The sequence below is a fragment of the Seriola aureovittata genome, chromosome 18 (genome assembly GCF_021018895.1).
Source record: "Seriola aureovittata isolate HTS-2021-v1 ecotype China chromosome 18, ASM2101889v1, whole genome shotgun sequence".
NCBI classification, from domain to species: Eukaryota; Metazoa; Chordata; class Actinopteri; order Carangiformes; family Carangidae; genus Seriola; species Seriola aureovittata.
Window position 1 is genome coordinate 2,946,487 of NC_079381.1, and position 17,253 is coordinate 2,963,739.

Genomic DNA, 17,253 nt, shown 5'->3' on the forward strand with positions numbered 1-17,253 from the left:
GTGTAGAAAGACACACCTGTGTATATGAAGTCCCACACGTCACAGTGGATGTCAGGACAAAAACCATGAAGTCCAGGGAGCTCTCTGTAGAGTCTTCAGGACACTTTCTGACTGTGAATGTCTAAGTCCAGACTTAAACCCAATAAACTATCTTGCAATACCATCGCAGCCCACGGGTTGGGAAACACTGAGCTACAGCTCAATGAAGAAGGAGTCTTAATACTTTCTGAAGATACTGTGTATATGATATTTATGTTACTGTTACTGCAGCTGGGTCTTATTCTGTAAACAGTTATCACCTGTTCACTTACACACCATTATTTTCCTTATTTATATCATCAGTTTAGAGTCATCACCAAAATAAGAGACTGGGATATTTGATACATAGTTAGAACTAGAACAGGAGTGAAAAAACAGACTTTATTAATATTCACAGTTGAGTCAAAACACTAGTGAAGCAGAGGACGACATGAATTCACCTTCTGTACAATCAGTAACATGACAAACATGATGAGAGGAGAGCTCCATCCAAACGTGGAGGACATGTGAACTGTTAGACTGTGGTTTGCAGTATGGTTTCAGCTGTGGAGGACCTGAATCTTGATCACAGTGGTCTAATACTGTGGTCCTCCATCATGGTCCAGAGACCAAGAGTCTGAATGTTTTCATAGCAACTAAACACCAGAGCAGCTGATGACTGAAAATTTGGTTTAAACCTGTAAACTCATCAGACTGAAGCAGATAAAAACCAGGGTCACTTTAAGGCAACACAACAGTATGTGAAAGTCTGTGGCTGAAAATATTAAATTTAAGTAGTTACTTTAATTAAAACATCACTTTCCTTTTCTGTGGGCAGATTTAAATGAACCTGTGAGGTGGGAAATACTCACTTCCTGTCAAAATGAAAACTGCCCAGTGATCCAGTGTGCTCCTGAGACTACACTGACACTATAATCAAACTTTGTATTTTCATTTTCAAACTCTCAGACCATAAAGATCTTTCATTTCATTTGTGATGAAGCTGAAGCAGCTGTGGTCTTTTCATGGTCATTGTTTCTCATGATCATCAGTCCCATGATGCTTCACTTTGTGTCCACAAGAAAGAGACAAGTTAACATCACAGCAGAATTTAAATTCAGATAGAAACCAGTTTGATTCATTCTATTATCACAGTACTGTGATGTACTGAGGAGCACACTGAGGATTATTGATTGATGGAATTTCATTTGTAAATTTTCTGGCCTTAATTAAGAATTTTCAAACATTAATAAACATCATACATAACATTAGCAGCCACAGACTTGTGACAAAGATGTGATGACACTTTGTCAGGTCATTATTCTATGACACTGAACTCCTGATAAAAACCTGAACTAATGAAGCCAACATGTCAATACACCGTCCTTCTGGTCTGACGTTCAGCTGGAGGATATCATCAACGTGTAATTATTACATCTTAAAATCAGTATCTGACATAAAGAAGATTGATTCACTGACATGTCAGAGCTGAGACTTTTCACCATTACCTGTTGACTCATGTTCACCTGAGCCATCTTCTTCTCTCTGAATCGTCTCCTCAGACGAGTCCTGACTCTTCAGATATGACGTTGTGTTTCTGTCGTGGACAGACTGAAGACAGTGTTGGAAGTGTTTCTATAAAAAAGGTCTGGAAAGACAAACAGCTCCAGTGAAGCTCACTGTGTGTCTTCAGTGACAGAAGAGCAACTCCCCATAGAGAATGTGTTCATGACAAGCAAAGCATCAAGGGAAAGGTTGTGTTCAGCAACATCCTTGTCTGGACTGCAGGTAAAATTCTCTGAGGCCATGATTAGACTTTGTTACAGGATCAGCTTCATCACGTCAGTAGTCAAAACATTTCATGATGGCATCTCTGTCGAATCTGAAGTTGAGGAACGTCTTGGAGGAGAGCAGCTGCTCACAGTCTCTGTGGACCGTCTGCTGACCGTTAGAGCTGATTGGAGCTCCGTCTGTGAAGAGAGAAGCTCGTTACACGCTATGTTTGAGGAGGATGTTCACTGAGCCCTGAGGGTCCCAGGCCGCCTGCATGTGAATAACTGTGATTAATTACATATGTCTCTGGTAATATGGGACAATAAAACTGACTGGGTGAGCATCCCTGGAGGCCACTGCATTGATGAACATACAGCAGACTTGGGTCAGGGCAGTAAAAAAGGTTAAAACATATTTACCTGTGCACACAGAGAGACTTAAACACTGGAGAAACATTCAGTGAACACACATTCACCATGAAGCTCAGATAAATAAGACAGTGTGTATGTGGATCAGCCACAGGTCAGAGGTCAGAGGGTATACTGTGAGATGATCCATGTTTCAGTCATTCTAAAGGGATTACAGGATGGATGACATCCTGAGTCTGTTCACTGCAGCATACAGAGAACCAGACAAGTCTTCACTAAGTGTTTCACTGAACAGCAAAGATTATGATGAATTATAAAATGTTTTTTTAACTAAACCTTTTCTAAACAGAATTTTAACTCTTACTTTTATTCTGCCTAACGACTCAGTGTTTGCTCCAGGAAACATGTTGGAACCTGAGGATCAATATCAGGGCCGATCAGGGATAATTTAAATGGATCACTATGGGCTAAAGTGAAGCTGATTAAAGTCTGAACTCTACTGTGTTTTATTAACCTCTGCTTTACTACACCCTCGTGTTACCTGTGAGCAGGTAAGGTCAGTCAGACACTGGGTTGTAAAATGCCTCATGACTCATGAAGCTGTGAGGCTTAAAGCTGAGTTTAGTCAGTACTGACTGTTGCCTTCAACCACACATATATCAGGTCACAACAGCCGTCACATCAGTTTGCTCGACAGGTGATGTCAAAGATTGTCTGTGAGCTAAAGTGGCTCCACTTTGAGTGTTTTTGTAGTTCCAAGAGAGTGAGATGATTCCTTCTGGATCTCTTCACATCCATGTCACATTCGCCAGTTAAACTCTTGTTCTTATCAAAAACGTATGAACAATCATTTTGTATCAGCACCTTCAGTCCCTCATAAGAACTGAACTGTGTCAGTGTGGCTGCAAATATATACAGTAGACATATAATAACAGACATATATATATATATATATATATATATATATAATTTATGAATATCAGTTTCTCACACACCCTCTCTACTCAGCAATTAAGAAACATTTTTCAATGTTTACATGATCATTTGTTCAACTGGGTGTCACTTATGTAGTATAAAAAACATAACATATATACACAATATCAGAGTCCATATGACTCGACCTTTAAAATGAGCTACACTTCCTTCAACATGTTTTCTTACCTTTCACTGAACTGTTCCACACTAATATGTTTCTACCATATGAACCACAGTATTTCTGTCAGTGTTCTGGTAACTGTGTCAGTCTCATGTTGAGAAGGAACCATCGTGTCTGTGAATCTAACAGCTCTGGAGACAGTTACACATCCACCTCTTCTCCTACACCACCCATGCGTGAACTGAGTGCTGTCGGATTATCAGACACAGAGCAGGAGAGGATTTTATTTAGTTCATTTAAAGACCTGTTACATGTATGATCCATACCTCTGTCAAAACTGTCCTGCAGTCTCCTGGGTTGAAGCCTTTTATCTTCTTTCTGTGGAAACAGTGGAAGAGAGACCTGCTGCTGTTAAACATCACCTATAGATCATAAAATGGCTTTAAAACTGGTCTGAGATCCAGAACCACAGGATCTCTCTATACTGAAAACAACATAGAGGTTTCTTACTTACTAATGTTCACCTGCTAATATTAAACAATCACTTATAGTCAATCCTTTTCTAACTCTACGCAAAATGGTTTTAAAACTGGTCTGAGATCCAGAACCACATGATCCCTCCATACTTAAACAACAGTCTGAACCATGTGGGGTTCTGCACTTATAATGTGGTTTTCACCTGCTGGTTGCTGGCTCCAGTGTCATTGGCTCCTTTCTTCACATAAGGCGAGTCCTGACATCTTTTCCCATTGGCCTTTATGGTCGGGTTCTACAGAGGAAAGAACAGAGGTTCTGAGGGAACTGTGGCCGTGGCGGCTCAGGACACTGACGCTTTCTGTGTCCCATTGGATCAATGGACCTCTGTCCATGGGTGCTGGGTAAAGTCAACCAGTCGCTGTGTCTGTGCTGTGTTTTGAGCCACGCTGGGTGATGGCAGACAAGGACATTGTGATGCTAGATCCAGCCTAAGACCTTGGTCTGCCCCGAGGGTTTACACAGCCAAACACAGGACATGATTACAGAGTCTAGACTTGTGAAGAATGAGGACATAAGGAATACAGATTTATTTTAAAGTAGATTAAGAAACTTTGGCAATATCATCATCTTCAGGGCGCTGCCTGTCGACAAATGGAGCAAAAGCTTCCAATGTTCAATGAGGACCTTGAACTTAACTGATCATGTCCACAAGACAAAGAAAGTGGTTCCTGGAAATGTAATATAGATATATAGATATAGAGGATGTACAAAGTGTTCAATGGTGAGATAATAAGAAAACTAGGATCCAGATCATCAGAGAGGCATCATGAAACTATTTCATCCAGTGATGGTAAAACCTGCAAGTTGACCAAATGCCTTTATGGCTGAGGAGAAGAGAGGAAAGAGGAGAGAGGATAGGAAGAGAGGAGAGGACGAGAGGAAGAGAGGAGAGAGGAGAGGAAGAGAGGAGAGGACGAGAGGAAGAGAGAAGAGAGGAGAGAGGAGAGGAAGAGAGGAGAGGAAAAGAAGAGAGAGGAGGGAGGAGAGGAGGAGAGGAGGAGAGGAAGAGAGGAGAAGAGGAGGTCATTGGTGTACAGTGCACCAATGTGAACCACATGTGACTCTGCAGATGATGTTAGCTGCTGGGTGAACATCCATGTGTCTCTCCTCACTGGTGTCTACACACACTCACTGTAAATATCAGGTATTGACAGACTTTACTGTGGAGCAGTCACATGACTGCATGACTGCGGACATGTATCCTGACTGGACGCTGCTGCTGTTAAATAACAGTTGACTCTTTTCTAACCTGGTTCAGCTCGTACTGGCTCAGCTGGCCCACAGCCTTCTGCTGCATCTGCTTTGTCCATCCGTTCCCAGGAAACACATCTGTACTTGTGAGGCGGCGGGACTTTGACCTGAGAGGTGGAAGGAAGCATTTTCTATAATACAGGATGGAGGGTCAACGACCTCTTAAAACCTCTGATAATGGTTTATTATGATCCATCACTACTGCACTCACTCACATCCAGCTCCTCACTCCTCTTGGTTTGTTTTTGTAATGAACAACACAACACAGGTCATCTGATATGATGATTGTTCTTACACTGAACTGTACAGAGGTTTTTCAGATGTATAGATTCAGGGAGCTGTCTGATGTGTCCAAAGTGAGGTTAATGGATTATCCTGCTATCTATGGGATTAACTCAGGATCACAAAGCTCACTCACTTTTAATTGGGTCAGGTCACCATGGTAACCTATGCTGCATAGCTAACCTGCTGCAGACCAGGTTAAAAAACTCTTCACACAACTACACTATGTACACAACTCCAGTGTGTAAGTGTGCACTCATGAGGCTCTTCTGATTCGACTGATCTAAAGATACGATCATTAACAACAGGTACAATCATGGACCTTTGACCACCAAATTCTCATCAGTTCACACTGTTTCTCATAAACCAGCTGACCTCAGACAGGAACTACCACTCTCCTCTATGTGCATCACATATTGATAACAGTTTGTTCATCACCAGACATGTATAATCATTCACATACATATTCATAGCTGTACTTTTAATATTTAGACATTATTTCTGTTTCTACAGCTTCTTGTTCCCGATCCGTCATCATATTCTTTACAGGTCATCAGGTGAACTTCTCACACTGCTCTTTTCTGCTGGTAGCACTGTTTAATTCATGGTTCTGATCATGCTGCTTGTAATGAAGGACTCAGCTGATAACCCAGGTGATAATCAGTTGATAATCAGTTGATAACCCAGCTCATCACCAGCTTCATGACTTCAGTTATGTATACTTCAGAATCTCATTAGCTCTGTGTTTGGTCTCCACCAGCTCCTGAGGGAAATATCTGGTTCTTAAGTTGCTAAATGCTTCACTGTATTCACCGACTGCTCTCTGACTGAGTCAGCTAGTGGACAGAAGGTTTAACAGCTGGAACCAGGTTGATGTAGGTAAAGTGTAGAGTGGCTGTTATCCGTGATGTATTTCTTACCGAGCGTTGTCTGAAGGTTTGGATGGAGTGTTGATGTTGTTGAAGTCCTCGTCACTGTCTGTTGACTCTCCTCTCTGCCTGCTGATCCAGTCTCTCAGTGGTCTGTACAGGTTGAGGAGTAAGTGTCACATTAGTATCAGTAAATGACTAATGACATAAAGTCACATACAGGTGTTCAACAACACTGAGGCAAACACAAACTCTTACTGTTTCATTTCTGTTTGTACAAAGACACAAACGTGACACAACATGTGATTCAGTGACTGCTGAACCTTGGACAGAGTCAGGCTAGCTGTTTCCCCCTGTTTACAGTCTTTATGCTAAGCTAGGCTCACCATGTCCTGATATCTATCTGCTCACCTCACCCTCAGAAAACACATGTGTGTATATATTTCTCTGATGGATAATTCAGTGATGACAATAACGGTTGTACACACACCTTATGAATGGGATGGCCATGAAAAACCTGTTGGGGGCCAGTCCGAGTTTAGACTTCGGGGTCATGTCGTTCCTGTGACACGGGAGCTTCTCAATAGGAAACCATTCGATGTTCTGCAGGAGGACGAGGAGACTATGAAACATGTGTGTGAGCCTCGAACAGCTGGAGACTGAGTGTTGAAAGAAAGAGGTCCTACCCTGATCTCTTTCCTGGTTTTGGGGTTGAACTTGGTGTCCTTTGACACTCCTGGAATAATGTAGAGCCGCACCAGCTGGTCAGTGATTTTCTGCTCTATGTACTTGTCTTTGCTGATACGATTCTTGATGTCAAAGCCCGTCTCCTCCAATACCTGAAAAACACAGTGTTTGAACTACAAACTGAAGCCATTCATCATACATGGCTCTTAATGCTGAACAATGAAGAACATGAGACTCACTTCACGCACTGCACAGTCATGAGGAGCCTCGTCCTCATTAACCTTCCCCTTTGGAAACCCCCAGCCTGACTTCGCCAGGTATCCCTGGACCAGCAGCACCTGAGGAGAAAGGATGCAGCAGGTGAGAGTTAATCATTCATCACTTTTCACCTTCAATTTAAAAAAGACACGTCATTTCAACTCAAGATCATTTTTCTTATTGTCAAACAATCACCACAATGAGTCTCCTCATCAGCGTGATGTGTTCATCCTCATCCCTCTGTGACTCACAGCTGTTTGTCTTCTTTGAAATAAAACCAATAATTACATTACTGCCATATTTACCTGTTGTGAGTTGACTATAAGGTTCTAAGCAAGGTCCTCGACCGCGTTTACAATAGATCCTGGTCAAACAGGATCCAGCTCAGAGCAGAAACCTTCTGATTATAAATATCTAACATAATGATGGATCACTGTCCTCAGACTATCCTTGTTCCATCCAAAAGAGACCAATTTATCTAGCCTTAAATAAATCAAGTCTTTCCATGTACCTGAGCAGGAGTACTGAGACCAGATGTGTTAACAGAGTCAGGTTCTTCATGACTCTTCAGACTGAGAATCTGTCTGTGATGATGCTTGTCAGTTTGACTGAACACCTGATGATTCTTAATTTTGAATCAACTTTTTCAGTTCATTCAGCTGGTTTTACAGGACAACTTTAAATTAATTATTCATCCTGAGTTCAGTCAACTCACTGAGGTGTTTTAAATGATTGACAGTGTAGGAACGAATGGACTTGATTGGTTAATTCAACTCTGGTCAGGAGGTGGGTTCATAATGGAGACAGACTTTGAGACCACAATGTAAAAACAACACAACATGTCTGAGGGACTGCCACCCCACCTCCCCTTCATTCAGCCCAGAGAAGCCATTTCCAGCTCTGCAGATTGTTGGCTTCGTCTTTTTGATTTTTCGATATTTGTTCACAGTAAGAAAAATTGACTGTCTGAGCTCAGCTGTTAACTTGGTGAGTACAGTATTGATATGACTGATAGAAATGACAAATAAAGCCAAGAAGTGTGTTTGAGTGTGCAAATACAACTCACATTTTCTAAGGATTCATCCAGAATGATTGCTCCATACGTGGGTACACCCATCTTGTACTCCTTCCACTGCTCCAGTACCTTCTGCACATCTTCTCCATGAGGCAACAGAAATGGACAGTGATGGAAAAGTTTGCAGCTGTCAAGGAAAACAACTAAACCAACATGAGCACCACATCTGAGGATGAGCCTGAAGAGGTGCAAGAGAACCAATCTGCTCGTGTTCATATCCAGAATAATCATGATTTCATATGGTGGCTGTTTTAACGAAAAAAAAAATAAAATGGTATGTTGTTTGTGTGCAGTATAACAGAGTGGATGTAAAATGTAAAACATTAAGAAAAAAGTAATAAGGTCAGTTAACATAATCAATCACATCTAAAGATATCAGCTTTGGCGAAGTCTCTGATCCCACAGTGAGGAGCTCCTGGAGTGTTCTGCATGCAGAAGTCCAGGTAGAACCAGTGGGCCAGCTCGATCTGGAAGCACACCCGGATGGCGTTGTCCCTCTCCTCACTGGGGATGTGCAGGATGAACCGGCTGGAGACACAGGAGAAAGGGGGTAAGGGCCGGACTAACACAGCCGGGGGCTCTGGGCCACAGATGAGCTGTGGGCCCTCACTAAACCCCCACATGAGTTTGTTCACACCAACAGACTCAGACATCCAGGATACAATTCTTTCTGCTTTTGTAAAACTTATTTCAATTTTAACTAGTAACTCCTTTAACCTGAGCCATTTATATCAGGGACCAGCTGAATGCTCTGAAGCCGGCTGACATGGCCACCAGAGCAATGGACTCCCAGCAGAGATCAGGAAACACAGAGGATGCAGAGGAGGAACAACGCAACTAAGGAAGTGCTGTGGGGCTACATCCATACAACATATTCTAACATGCCACCTGGTTATTGTTTCAACCACCCCTCAGTTACCCTGGCAACCGTGTGTGACATCATCCGCTCTGTTCCTGCAAGATTCCACACGAATGACTGTACATAAAGAAAGATGGCATGTCTCCACTTCCTCCCACTGTGCAAAAACCTATGATAGCTTTAAATCGTGACATTACACTTGTACTGTACAGCACCAAATAACTTATTTAAACCAAACTTGAAAATTTAACACAAACAAAAAACAGTGTGATAAGAGTAAGTTAGAATAAGAAAAACCATCTTTTGAAAAAGTTCCAGGACAGTAACAACTACAGTTCAACAGCAGCGGAGCTAACAACAACAATTACAGACAACTACAGACATGGTTCAATGGCAGCTGAGCAAACAACAACAACAACAACAACAACAACAGACCCAGTTCAATGGCAGCAGAGCTAACAACAACTACAGACAACTCAGACATGGTTCAACAACAGCTGAGCTAACAGCAACTACAGACAACTACAGATATGGTTCAACAGCACCTAAACTGACAACAACAACTACAGTAATGGTTTAAAAGCAGCCAAGCTAACAACAACAACTACAGACATGGTTAAACAGCAGCTGAGCTAACAACAATTACAGACATGATTCAAAAGCATCTAAGCTAACAACAACAACTACAGACAACTACAGACATTGTTCAATAGCAACTGAGCTAACAACAACAACTACAGACAACTACAGACACGTCCAGCAACTCAGAGAGCGGTAGTTCGGCTCCTGACTTCAGTTTTTGTGTCGTCGGTGAGTAATGACGAGAAAACCGTAACAATAAATGTCGGTTAATTGTCCAGTGAGCGTCGTTACCTGCAGAGGTCGTCCAGGACTCCGGAGGGAATCTCTACTCTTTTTGTTTCCATGTTGGTTGAAAACATCCCGACTCTCTCTCTCGGAGAATGCGGGGACAAAAGCCAGAGGAGCAGAAAACTACATCCGCACTTCTCCGCTCATAGTCCCATCTCCAACTTTACATTATCTATATAAAACACCTAAAATCAGCTCATAACTACTCTTCTGCTTCTTCGTATTCTTCGCCGATAACTCCAGTGTCTGATGATTGTGCTGCGTTCAGGGTAAAATAGGACGAAGGGTAATGATGGAAAACCCCGGGCTTAACGACACGTTTAATTACATTGAATGATCAATTTTGTCTAATATGTCATGCTTTCATTTTATTATCAAGTGAATGACGTCCGACATGGGGAGGCTTTCAAAAAAACTCAAATTTTCAGTTTAAAATACGACCTGAATGTTGACGAGGATGCCGTTCACAAGTGTGAAAGTCGTAATTTCCTAATCTCCGATATAACCTGAATGCGCCATCGGTTTACAACCGGAAATTAATCATCCAATCACTGTTTAGGATGAGGCCATGGGTTGACTAGACGAAACACTACTGGTTCACCTTTCTGTCAATCACCCGACGAAGGAAACGACGTTAGCATGTTAGTGTGAGTGGTACAAAGACGGTGAATTAGGCTCCGTCCAGATGAACTGGGTCTGTCACAAACACAAAGGGCCACCACGTTGCCAGGAGAATGAAAACAAAAGAAATCTAAAGGTTAAAAGGTGACTTATAAGAACATTACTTCTCATGCAACAACAAACTAAACTAAACTGAACTGTTTATACAGGTTTGTGCTAGAAATTAAAACTATAGTGTGGTGTCCATATAAAACAGCAATCTTAATAATATACTATATAAAAAGTCAGTAATGCCAAGGCTAGGAAACTATATTGTCTGTTCTTTATCCCCTTGTTCAGTTCTACAGTTTTACTAATGATCAGATTGGTGATTTAAGGGTCCATCGAGACGTGTTCTAAACTATGTAAAATACTCTGCTAATTAATATTTTGTTCAGCATGGTTTTACCACATAAAAAGTAAAAATAAAAATAAAAGCGGCTGAAGCTCATCCACTCTTATTTCTTGATTGAGAAATGTGGATCAGGCTTTGAGCCCCGCCCACTACCTGCTTGCTCCAGGTGGTCTTATTGTATACCTTATCTTTTAATCACGCAAGTGTAAATATTCTATTACTATAAAGAAAATTACATTTCAGTGTGTCTGATGAATGAGGTTAAACAACTTTCTTAGGAGGTGTGATTTAAAATGATTTGTCATTGTTCATAAATAAAATTGCATTAAAACTAGAATTTCTGCCCCGCGTTATTATGCCTCCTCCGCTCAGACTAGTTGCAGGTTACATCCCTGTTTATCTCGCATCATATAAAATATCAACCAAGTGTGTGAAATTTTGTCATTTTGTCACACAGCTTAACCCATCAACCTCCATGTCTTCATAAAACATTACTGAGATTTAATTTCATGTGTCAACAGACTGATGTAAACTTGTATTTGGTCTGAACATGTTTGGGTGAGTAAACAGTGTTGGTTTTACTGAACAGTGTGACACTGAAGGTAACTCTCATATATTTAAAGAAAAACAGATCAGTGGCCAGAGCTCACTGATGCTACAGGAAGTAGACAGTGAGATTCCCAACCAATCATGATTACAGCACCAAAACTGCCTCAGTGCTGGTCCCAGGTGGCTCAGAGTGCAGGTAAGAACAGATCTGACTGGGACATTGAAAGGAGGATCTGTGATTGGCACTAAAGGATGAAAAAATGACCTTCCCTCAATCATTTGTCGTTATTTAGACCAAACTGACTGTTTCTACTGAACTGTAATATCATCACTGGTAACATCACGAGGAGACAATGAGATCAAATCTGTGTCCAGATCAAAATAAGACAACAGGTAGGTAATAGAAAAAATCTTGCTGTTTATTAACAATTTATTCATTGGGGAACAACATTCACACAACATAATATATAAGAGTAGTAACCACACTAACACATCCAATGCATTCTGGATAGCACAATTATTCTACAACATATAAAAATACAACATAACCATCAGAATTATTTTCATTCTCTTCTTCTTCAGCAGTCGAGAACCTGTAGGTGACCTGAAGTGAACTCAGTGATATGAATCGGAACTTGTTGGCTCCGTGATAAATGGCCAAATGATAGTAACATGCAGCAGAGTCAGAACACTAGTCTGAACTGATGGGACTGAGTGGTGACGGAACGTCAGAGTCATTCGGCTGGTGCTCTCATGTTTTAAAGGTTGTCCACCCCGCGGATCCTCCTCGCCAGCTGAATGTCACGGGGGAACACGGTTACCCGCTTGGCATGGATGGCGCACAGGTTAGCGTCTGAGAATAACATCACAAGAAATGCCTCTGCAGCCTGGGAGGAGGAAGAATAAGTGCTGTGGTTAGATCAAATGATTGAGATGATCACTCTTTTTTATCCAAGCTTTGACTGTAGAAAGTGTGTGTACAGCTTCAGTGAATTCAGCTCATTTATTGACTGACTCTTAATACCAACAGACGTCCGGACAAATCAGTCAGGCTTCAAACAACATCAGGCATCACACAGATCAAATGACCATCAGCTCTGATGAAGATTCAGTTAGTGTAGTAGCATCTCTGTGTTGTGATCATTTTGCTATACAGGAACTAAAAAGTACAGATGAAGTGATAGAAAAATCCAGTTTCACGATTACAGTGAACAAAATTATCATGGTTATCAGTATTATCACTTTTTTCAGCAGGCTTACTCACTTTTTAAAAACTTACTTATACCTGCCAACTTTGGAGTGGAAAGGTTTTAGAAGGCTGAAGAATCTCTGGAGCAGTGCTTGTGGCGCATGTGTCTGGGAGACTTTTGCTGGTTAATGCTGTACAGAACCTAACCATTGTAATTAACCACGGAAATAAACGGTTATAGTGATACTTAAAATCTACTTCTAACCATCGGGCATTTCTACCGTGATATAGCTTTAAACCGGTAACTGTTTCATCTCTACTAAAAAGCTGATCAGAGATCAGTTTTTAGACTTAAACATAAAAGCTGCACTTTTCTTTATTTTATATTGATTTGAACACAGGTGCTGAAAGTCATGAATCCACAGAGAATCTTAAATGTGGGTAACATCAGGCCTCCTCACACAACCTCTCTTCAAATCAAGACTCCATGTTGTTATCTGGAGCATGTGCAGTCGGTGCTACATGTACGGTCTGCACACAGACGTCTATACGAGGGTCTGTGTGTGACTGGGGTTTTATGGTTACAGTAAGAGTTTTATGAATTATGTTTGAAGCCAAGTGAAAATGTTCAACCTCGGTTTTAGTTTTATCCCTGACTGAAATCATCAGTCTGAGGTTTTCTGAGTTTGAGGACATGTGTATAAACAGAACAGACGTTCAGCTCGGCTGTGGAGACGGTTGCTTACCTCCTGCAGGGCCAGAAGAGCGTAGACCTGCCACCTCAGAGCCTCTCTGGAAAAACTATGACACACCTCACGAACCTGAACCAGAGGAAGATCAGTTCCAGTTCATTCACAAAATCTACACCTGGAGGTTATAGAATTAATTTCATTGGCAAAACTTCATATAATTCTTGTTCATCAAATCCATGTCAAGCTGTGATTCAGTGTTTCAGTTTTAACCTCAAACAACAGATCAGTCACCACCACTGTACCAGGAGCTCTTTAGAGCATAGGGCTGATTCCTGTTCATGAATGACGAAGAACAGAAGATTTCTGAGCGCAGACATCAACTACAGCATTCATATGCTCCTCGTGGTTTGCTGCTGTTACTCACCAGGCGAGAGAACGGTCCCTTCCTGAGCAGAAGGTCGCTGCTCTTCTGGTACTTGCGGATTTCCATTAAGGCCTTGGTTCCTGGTCGAAACCTCCTCTTCCTAGGAGTCACAGGAGCCAGCTCTGGAGGGCAGACACAGAGGGTTTGATGTTTTACAGGAGGTGAGAGCACCACTTGACAAATACCAGAGGGAAGTGTTTTTAATGTATTTATGTTAGCTTGTGGAGTAGAGACATGTTTTACTAAATGTCTGATAGAGGATAGAGGTTTTTCTGTTTGAGGATCTCAGCTCTGGATTGAACTGATTTTCAGAATCAGTATCCTCTTCACTGACAAGCTTTTGTCTTGTGTGTGTTTATTTTGTGTTTCAGACGCCTTGTAGATTTAACTCTAAATTGATACATTTGGGATTTTATCGAGACAGTCTACACTCTGTCACCCATAATGACGAAATGAAAACATGTTCAAATCAAAATTGAAATCTCTCATTAATCCTCCTTAATCCAGTTCTTTGTAGGACCCCCTTCAGAAGTTCTGAATTAGTGTGTAGATTAAACACTCAGTCTGTAACAAGGGTCTCTCAATCAAAACAATAACAAAAGATGGCGTTGGGTTACATCATGAAGTAGCATGGGATCCTGGGAGGTGTCGTCTTCACCACCATCACTGTAAGCTCCTCCCGGTTTGGATTCCTTCAGTGTCAGTGGTTCAGGAAATCAAACAGACCTGGTGATTCTAACCATTAAAATCACTGAATGAAGCAGTTTGACATTTAACTTCAGAGTTTGAGCGACGCTGTACGGAGGACAGAGACTCAGGGAAGAGCTGGAGCTGAGATTGATGCTAACCTTTGTTCTGATTGTTTCTCTGAAAACTTATGAAGCAGACGTTCAGCAGGTTTTTACCAGCAGCTGAATGATCCACAGAGGTGTCCTCCTCTCCACAACAAACATATTACAGATTACAACTTAAAAGGGAAAATTTTGTTTCCATTTAAAATGAAATCTACACTGTAATAAAGGGAAGTGGTCTGAAGACTTTCTGAAGCTGCTGTACACATGAACTGGTACATCATGTACATTCCCTTTTTTCTGTATTTTATATTGTATATAGCATGTTGTGATCTCTTGTTTGGATAAATAACATAGAAATAAACTCAGTCTCACCTGAAAGTCTGCTCTTTCTCGGGGACCTGGGTTTTGAACCGGAGGTCCCTGGTGTTGGTGCCGGTGCGGGGGGGCGACGTTGAGGGGTTTTGCCCTTCCGGCGGCTGGTAGATGTATTATGACGCATCGCCTCCAACACAGGTTAGGATCACAGGAGGAAGAAACAATACACCAGTCGAGGTGAGACTGTGAAAGACGTTATCAAAGATCAGCAGGTTGATGATTTTTGTTCCATTCACTCAGTTACTGAAACAGCTGAAACACAAACATGAACACATGTGGAGTACTGACAGGATTTGCAGGTGGTCAGAAAATGTATCATTAATTCTGATAACCAACTAATCATTCATCATCAAATTCCTCTTTCCATATGGAAACAAAAACTAAAAGCAGTGCTGTGTTTTATGTTCAGGTGATTTCAGTTAATGGTTTTTACAAAAACAGTTGTCAGAAACTTGTCTTGGTCGGTCAGATTGAGGCGGGATGATAATATTCAGTGTTGAACTATCGTGTAAATAAAATGAATTAAAATATACTAAACATAATAAATGTATATGTGTTAAAAACTAAAATGTTGTTAAAGGACAGATTTTGAACAGGATATAAAACAGTCTGTGATATTGTTCACTTTAAACTGAATATAGGTTTTGGACTGTAGGTCAGATAACAGCTGTAAATAAACTTCATCTATCAATCATCAGATAAACTGATCTCAGGGAGCAGATCCTCCCCAGGCCCCTGATTCTGAGGGAGACTCCCAGAACCTCCAGTAGAACTGACCCAGATGCTCATACACACCACATCCGTTTCATTAACTAACATCTGTATGGTCCTACATAAACCTGTAAACAAATAAATAAATGATTTTGAAGACATGATCCGAGGTCTGAACAACGAAGCAGGTTCAACAAACCCAGGATAACTTTCTGTTGTCTGGTTTAACTGAACCTAACATTGTCCATCCTGGATCAGCTGTACTACGAAACAGGTTATCAACTGGCTCAGTTAAAAAAGGGCGGAGTTGTTCATTATAAGCAACATAATAAGAACCATGAACAAAGTATAAATATGATATGAGAAGAAACACTGATACCTGCGGGTAAGTTCAGTTATAGTGACGTCATAAAGTGAAATTCAACAAGGTTAAATGTAAAAGAACTAGAATAAAAAACACACAGTAGAAATAATTTCACTGATTAAAGTCAGACTGAGGATAAACTGTGAATACGAGCATGAATGAACCGTAGTAAAGTGTTGTGTATCTGAACATGTTTCACTCTATAACTTTGCAGTTCTCTTTTCCTAAAGTCAGTCAGGGTTTTAAATAAAGATCAAAACATTTGGAGTCTAAGTCTTGAAGCTCTGGTGAAAAGGTTTAATTCATTGGTGACAACGTTGAAGTGACTGACTTTGCATGTTTCAACACGTGAACAATGTTTTGATTGTTGTAGAGGCTTTTGTACGTGGTTTATTGTTAGGAGAAATGCATGAACTGTTCTGAGAACTGCATCGAGAGCTGTGAGAATGATGTTTCTGATGAGTGAAATGCATCAAAGCCATTGAGAAAAACTGTAATAAGAGAGTTGACTCGCCTGTGGATCCTGGTCAGATGGGAAACAACAAAGTGAGGACAACAGGTTAAAATAACGTTTCCATTTTCTCCCTGTGAGACCGAGTCACGGAGAAAGACTTAAGGGTATTGTTTTATTTCAGTTGACAACGGCTGCACCAGAACACTCACACGGTGAAGTTAGCAGCTAGTGTTAGCTCCGTACTCACCGTAACGGCACGTTTACTTTTAGCTGCTAATTGCCAACTGCTATCGCCATAGAAATGCACATTAACTCGGTGTGTTTATATTGGTTGTAAACTCACCTGAGGAGTTGAACAATGACCCGGGCTTTTATCAAAATACAGTGAAGTGAAGAGGTTGAACAGCACCGAGCGACCACAACACAACAGCCACAGAAATTCAAACGACGCCTCTCTACCAGCTCAACCAATTGGGTTAGAGCAACTGGGCGGGGCAAACGTTTTGGGAGCGCTTGATGAGAGCTATTTGAACTCGATAAATGGGCGGAATGTGATCGGAGTAGACATAAACCAGTGTGTGTGTGTGACGCACTGTTATTGTGAGAGGCTGAAACGCACCTTTAGGCTGGACGTAGACAGAGGGAGATGATTGGAGGTCTATTTAAAAACCAGTCAGAGTTAAACCGCAGTAGAATAAAATTATTGTTCAGTAAATGATCATTAATACGACGAGGGAAGTATT

At 41.2% G+C, this 17,253-nt stretch overlaps 2 protein-coding genes across 3 annotated transcripts; both read right to left on the reverse strand.

Annotated features, from left to right (window-relative positions):
* Positions 1 to 406: 406 nt before the first annotated feature.
* dcp2 (decapping mRNA 2) lies at positions 407 to 10,213 on the reverse strand. Of its 2 annotated transcripts, none has more exons than XM_056404379.1 (11): positions 9,947 to 10,213; positions 8,591 to 8,742; positions 8,206 to 8,333; positions 7,121 to 7,219; positions 6,881 to 7,033; positions 6,685 to 6,797; positions 6,246 to 6,347; positions 5,042 to 5,150; positions 3,935 to 4,024; positions 3,582 to 3,657; positions 407 to 1,988 (listed from the first exon to the last, which is right to left on the reverse strand). In XM_056404379.1, the coding sequence occupies exons 1-11, from the start codon at positions 10,012 to 10,014 to the stop codon at positions 1,861 to 1,863; spliced, it is 1,218 nt and encodes a 405-aa protein (XP_056260354.1). In that variant the 5' UTR covers positions 10,015 to 10,213; the 3' UTR covers positions 407 to 1,860. The 2 variants fall into 2 exon arrangements, with proteins under 2 accessions (XP_056260354.1, XP_056260355.1); XM_056404380.1 differs by having other exon boundaries at positions 3,582 to 3,633; positions 9,947 to 10,212.
* A 1,692-nt stretch (positions 10,214 to 11,905) lies between these two features.
* Positions 11,906 to 16,956, reverse strand: LOC130186243 (uncharacterized). Its single transcript, XM_056403159.1, has 5 exons — positions 16,854 to 16,956; positions 14,979 to 15,164; positions 13,813 to 13,934; positions 13,443 to 13,517; positions 11,906 to 12,394 (listed from the first exon to the last, which is right to left on the reverse strand). Exons 2-5 carry the CDS (start codon positions 15,103 to 15,105, stop codon positions 12,266 to 12,268), a joined length of 453 nt encoding a protein of 150 aa, XP_056259134.1. The 5' UTR covers positions 15,106 to 15,164; positions 16,854 to 16,956; the 3' UTR covers positions 11,906 to 12,265.
* Between the last annotated feature and the right edge of the window lie 297 nt (positions 16,957 to 17,253).

Excerpts from the sequence above, each read along its gene's own strand:
- dcp2 (XM_056404379.1), bottom strand. The coding sequence starts at position 10,014 with ATGTTTTCAACCAACATGGAAACAAAAAGAGTAGAGATTCCCTCCGGA. Across the intron at positions 8,334-8,590 it reads CAGAGACTTCGCCAAAGCTG|TTTTCCATCACTGTCCATTT; the intron begins ATATCTTTAGAT and ends ACAGCTGCAAAC. Across the intron at positions 6,798-6,880 it reads AAACCAGGAAAGAGATCAGG|AACATCGAATGGTTTCCTAT; the intron begins GTAGGACCTCTT and ends GTCCTCCTGCAG.
- LOC130186243 (XM_056403159.1), bottom strand. The coding sequence starts at position 15,105 with ATGCGTCATAATACATCTACCAGCCGCCGGAAGGGCAAAACCCCTCAA. Across the intron at positions 13,935-14,978 it reads GAGAAAGAGCAGACTTTCAG|AGCTGGCTCCTGTGACTCCT; the intron begins GTGAGACTGAGT and ends TCTGCCCTCCAG. Across the intron at positions 12,395-13,442 it reads CTCTTCTGGCCCTGCAGGAG|GCTGCAGAGGCATTTCTTGT; the intron begins GTAAGCAACCGT and ends TCCTCCTCCCAG.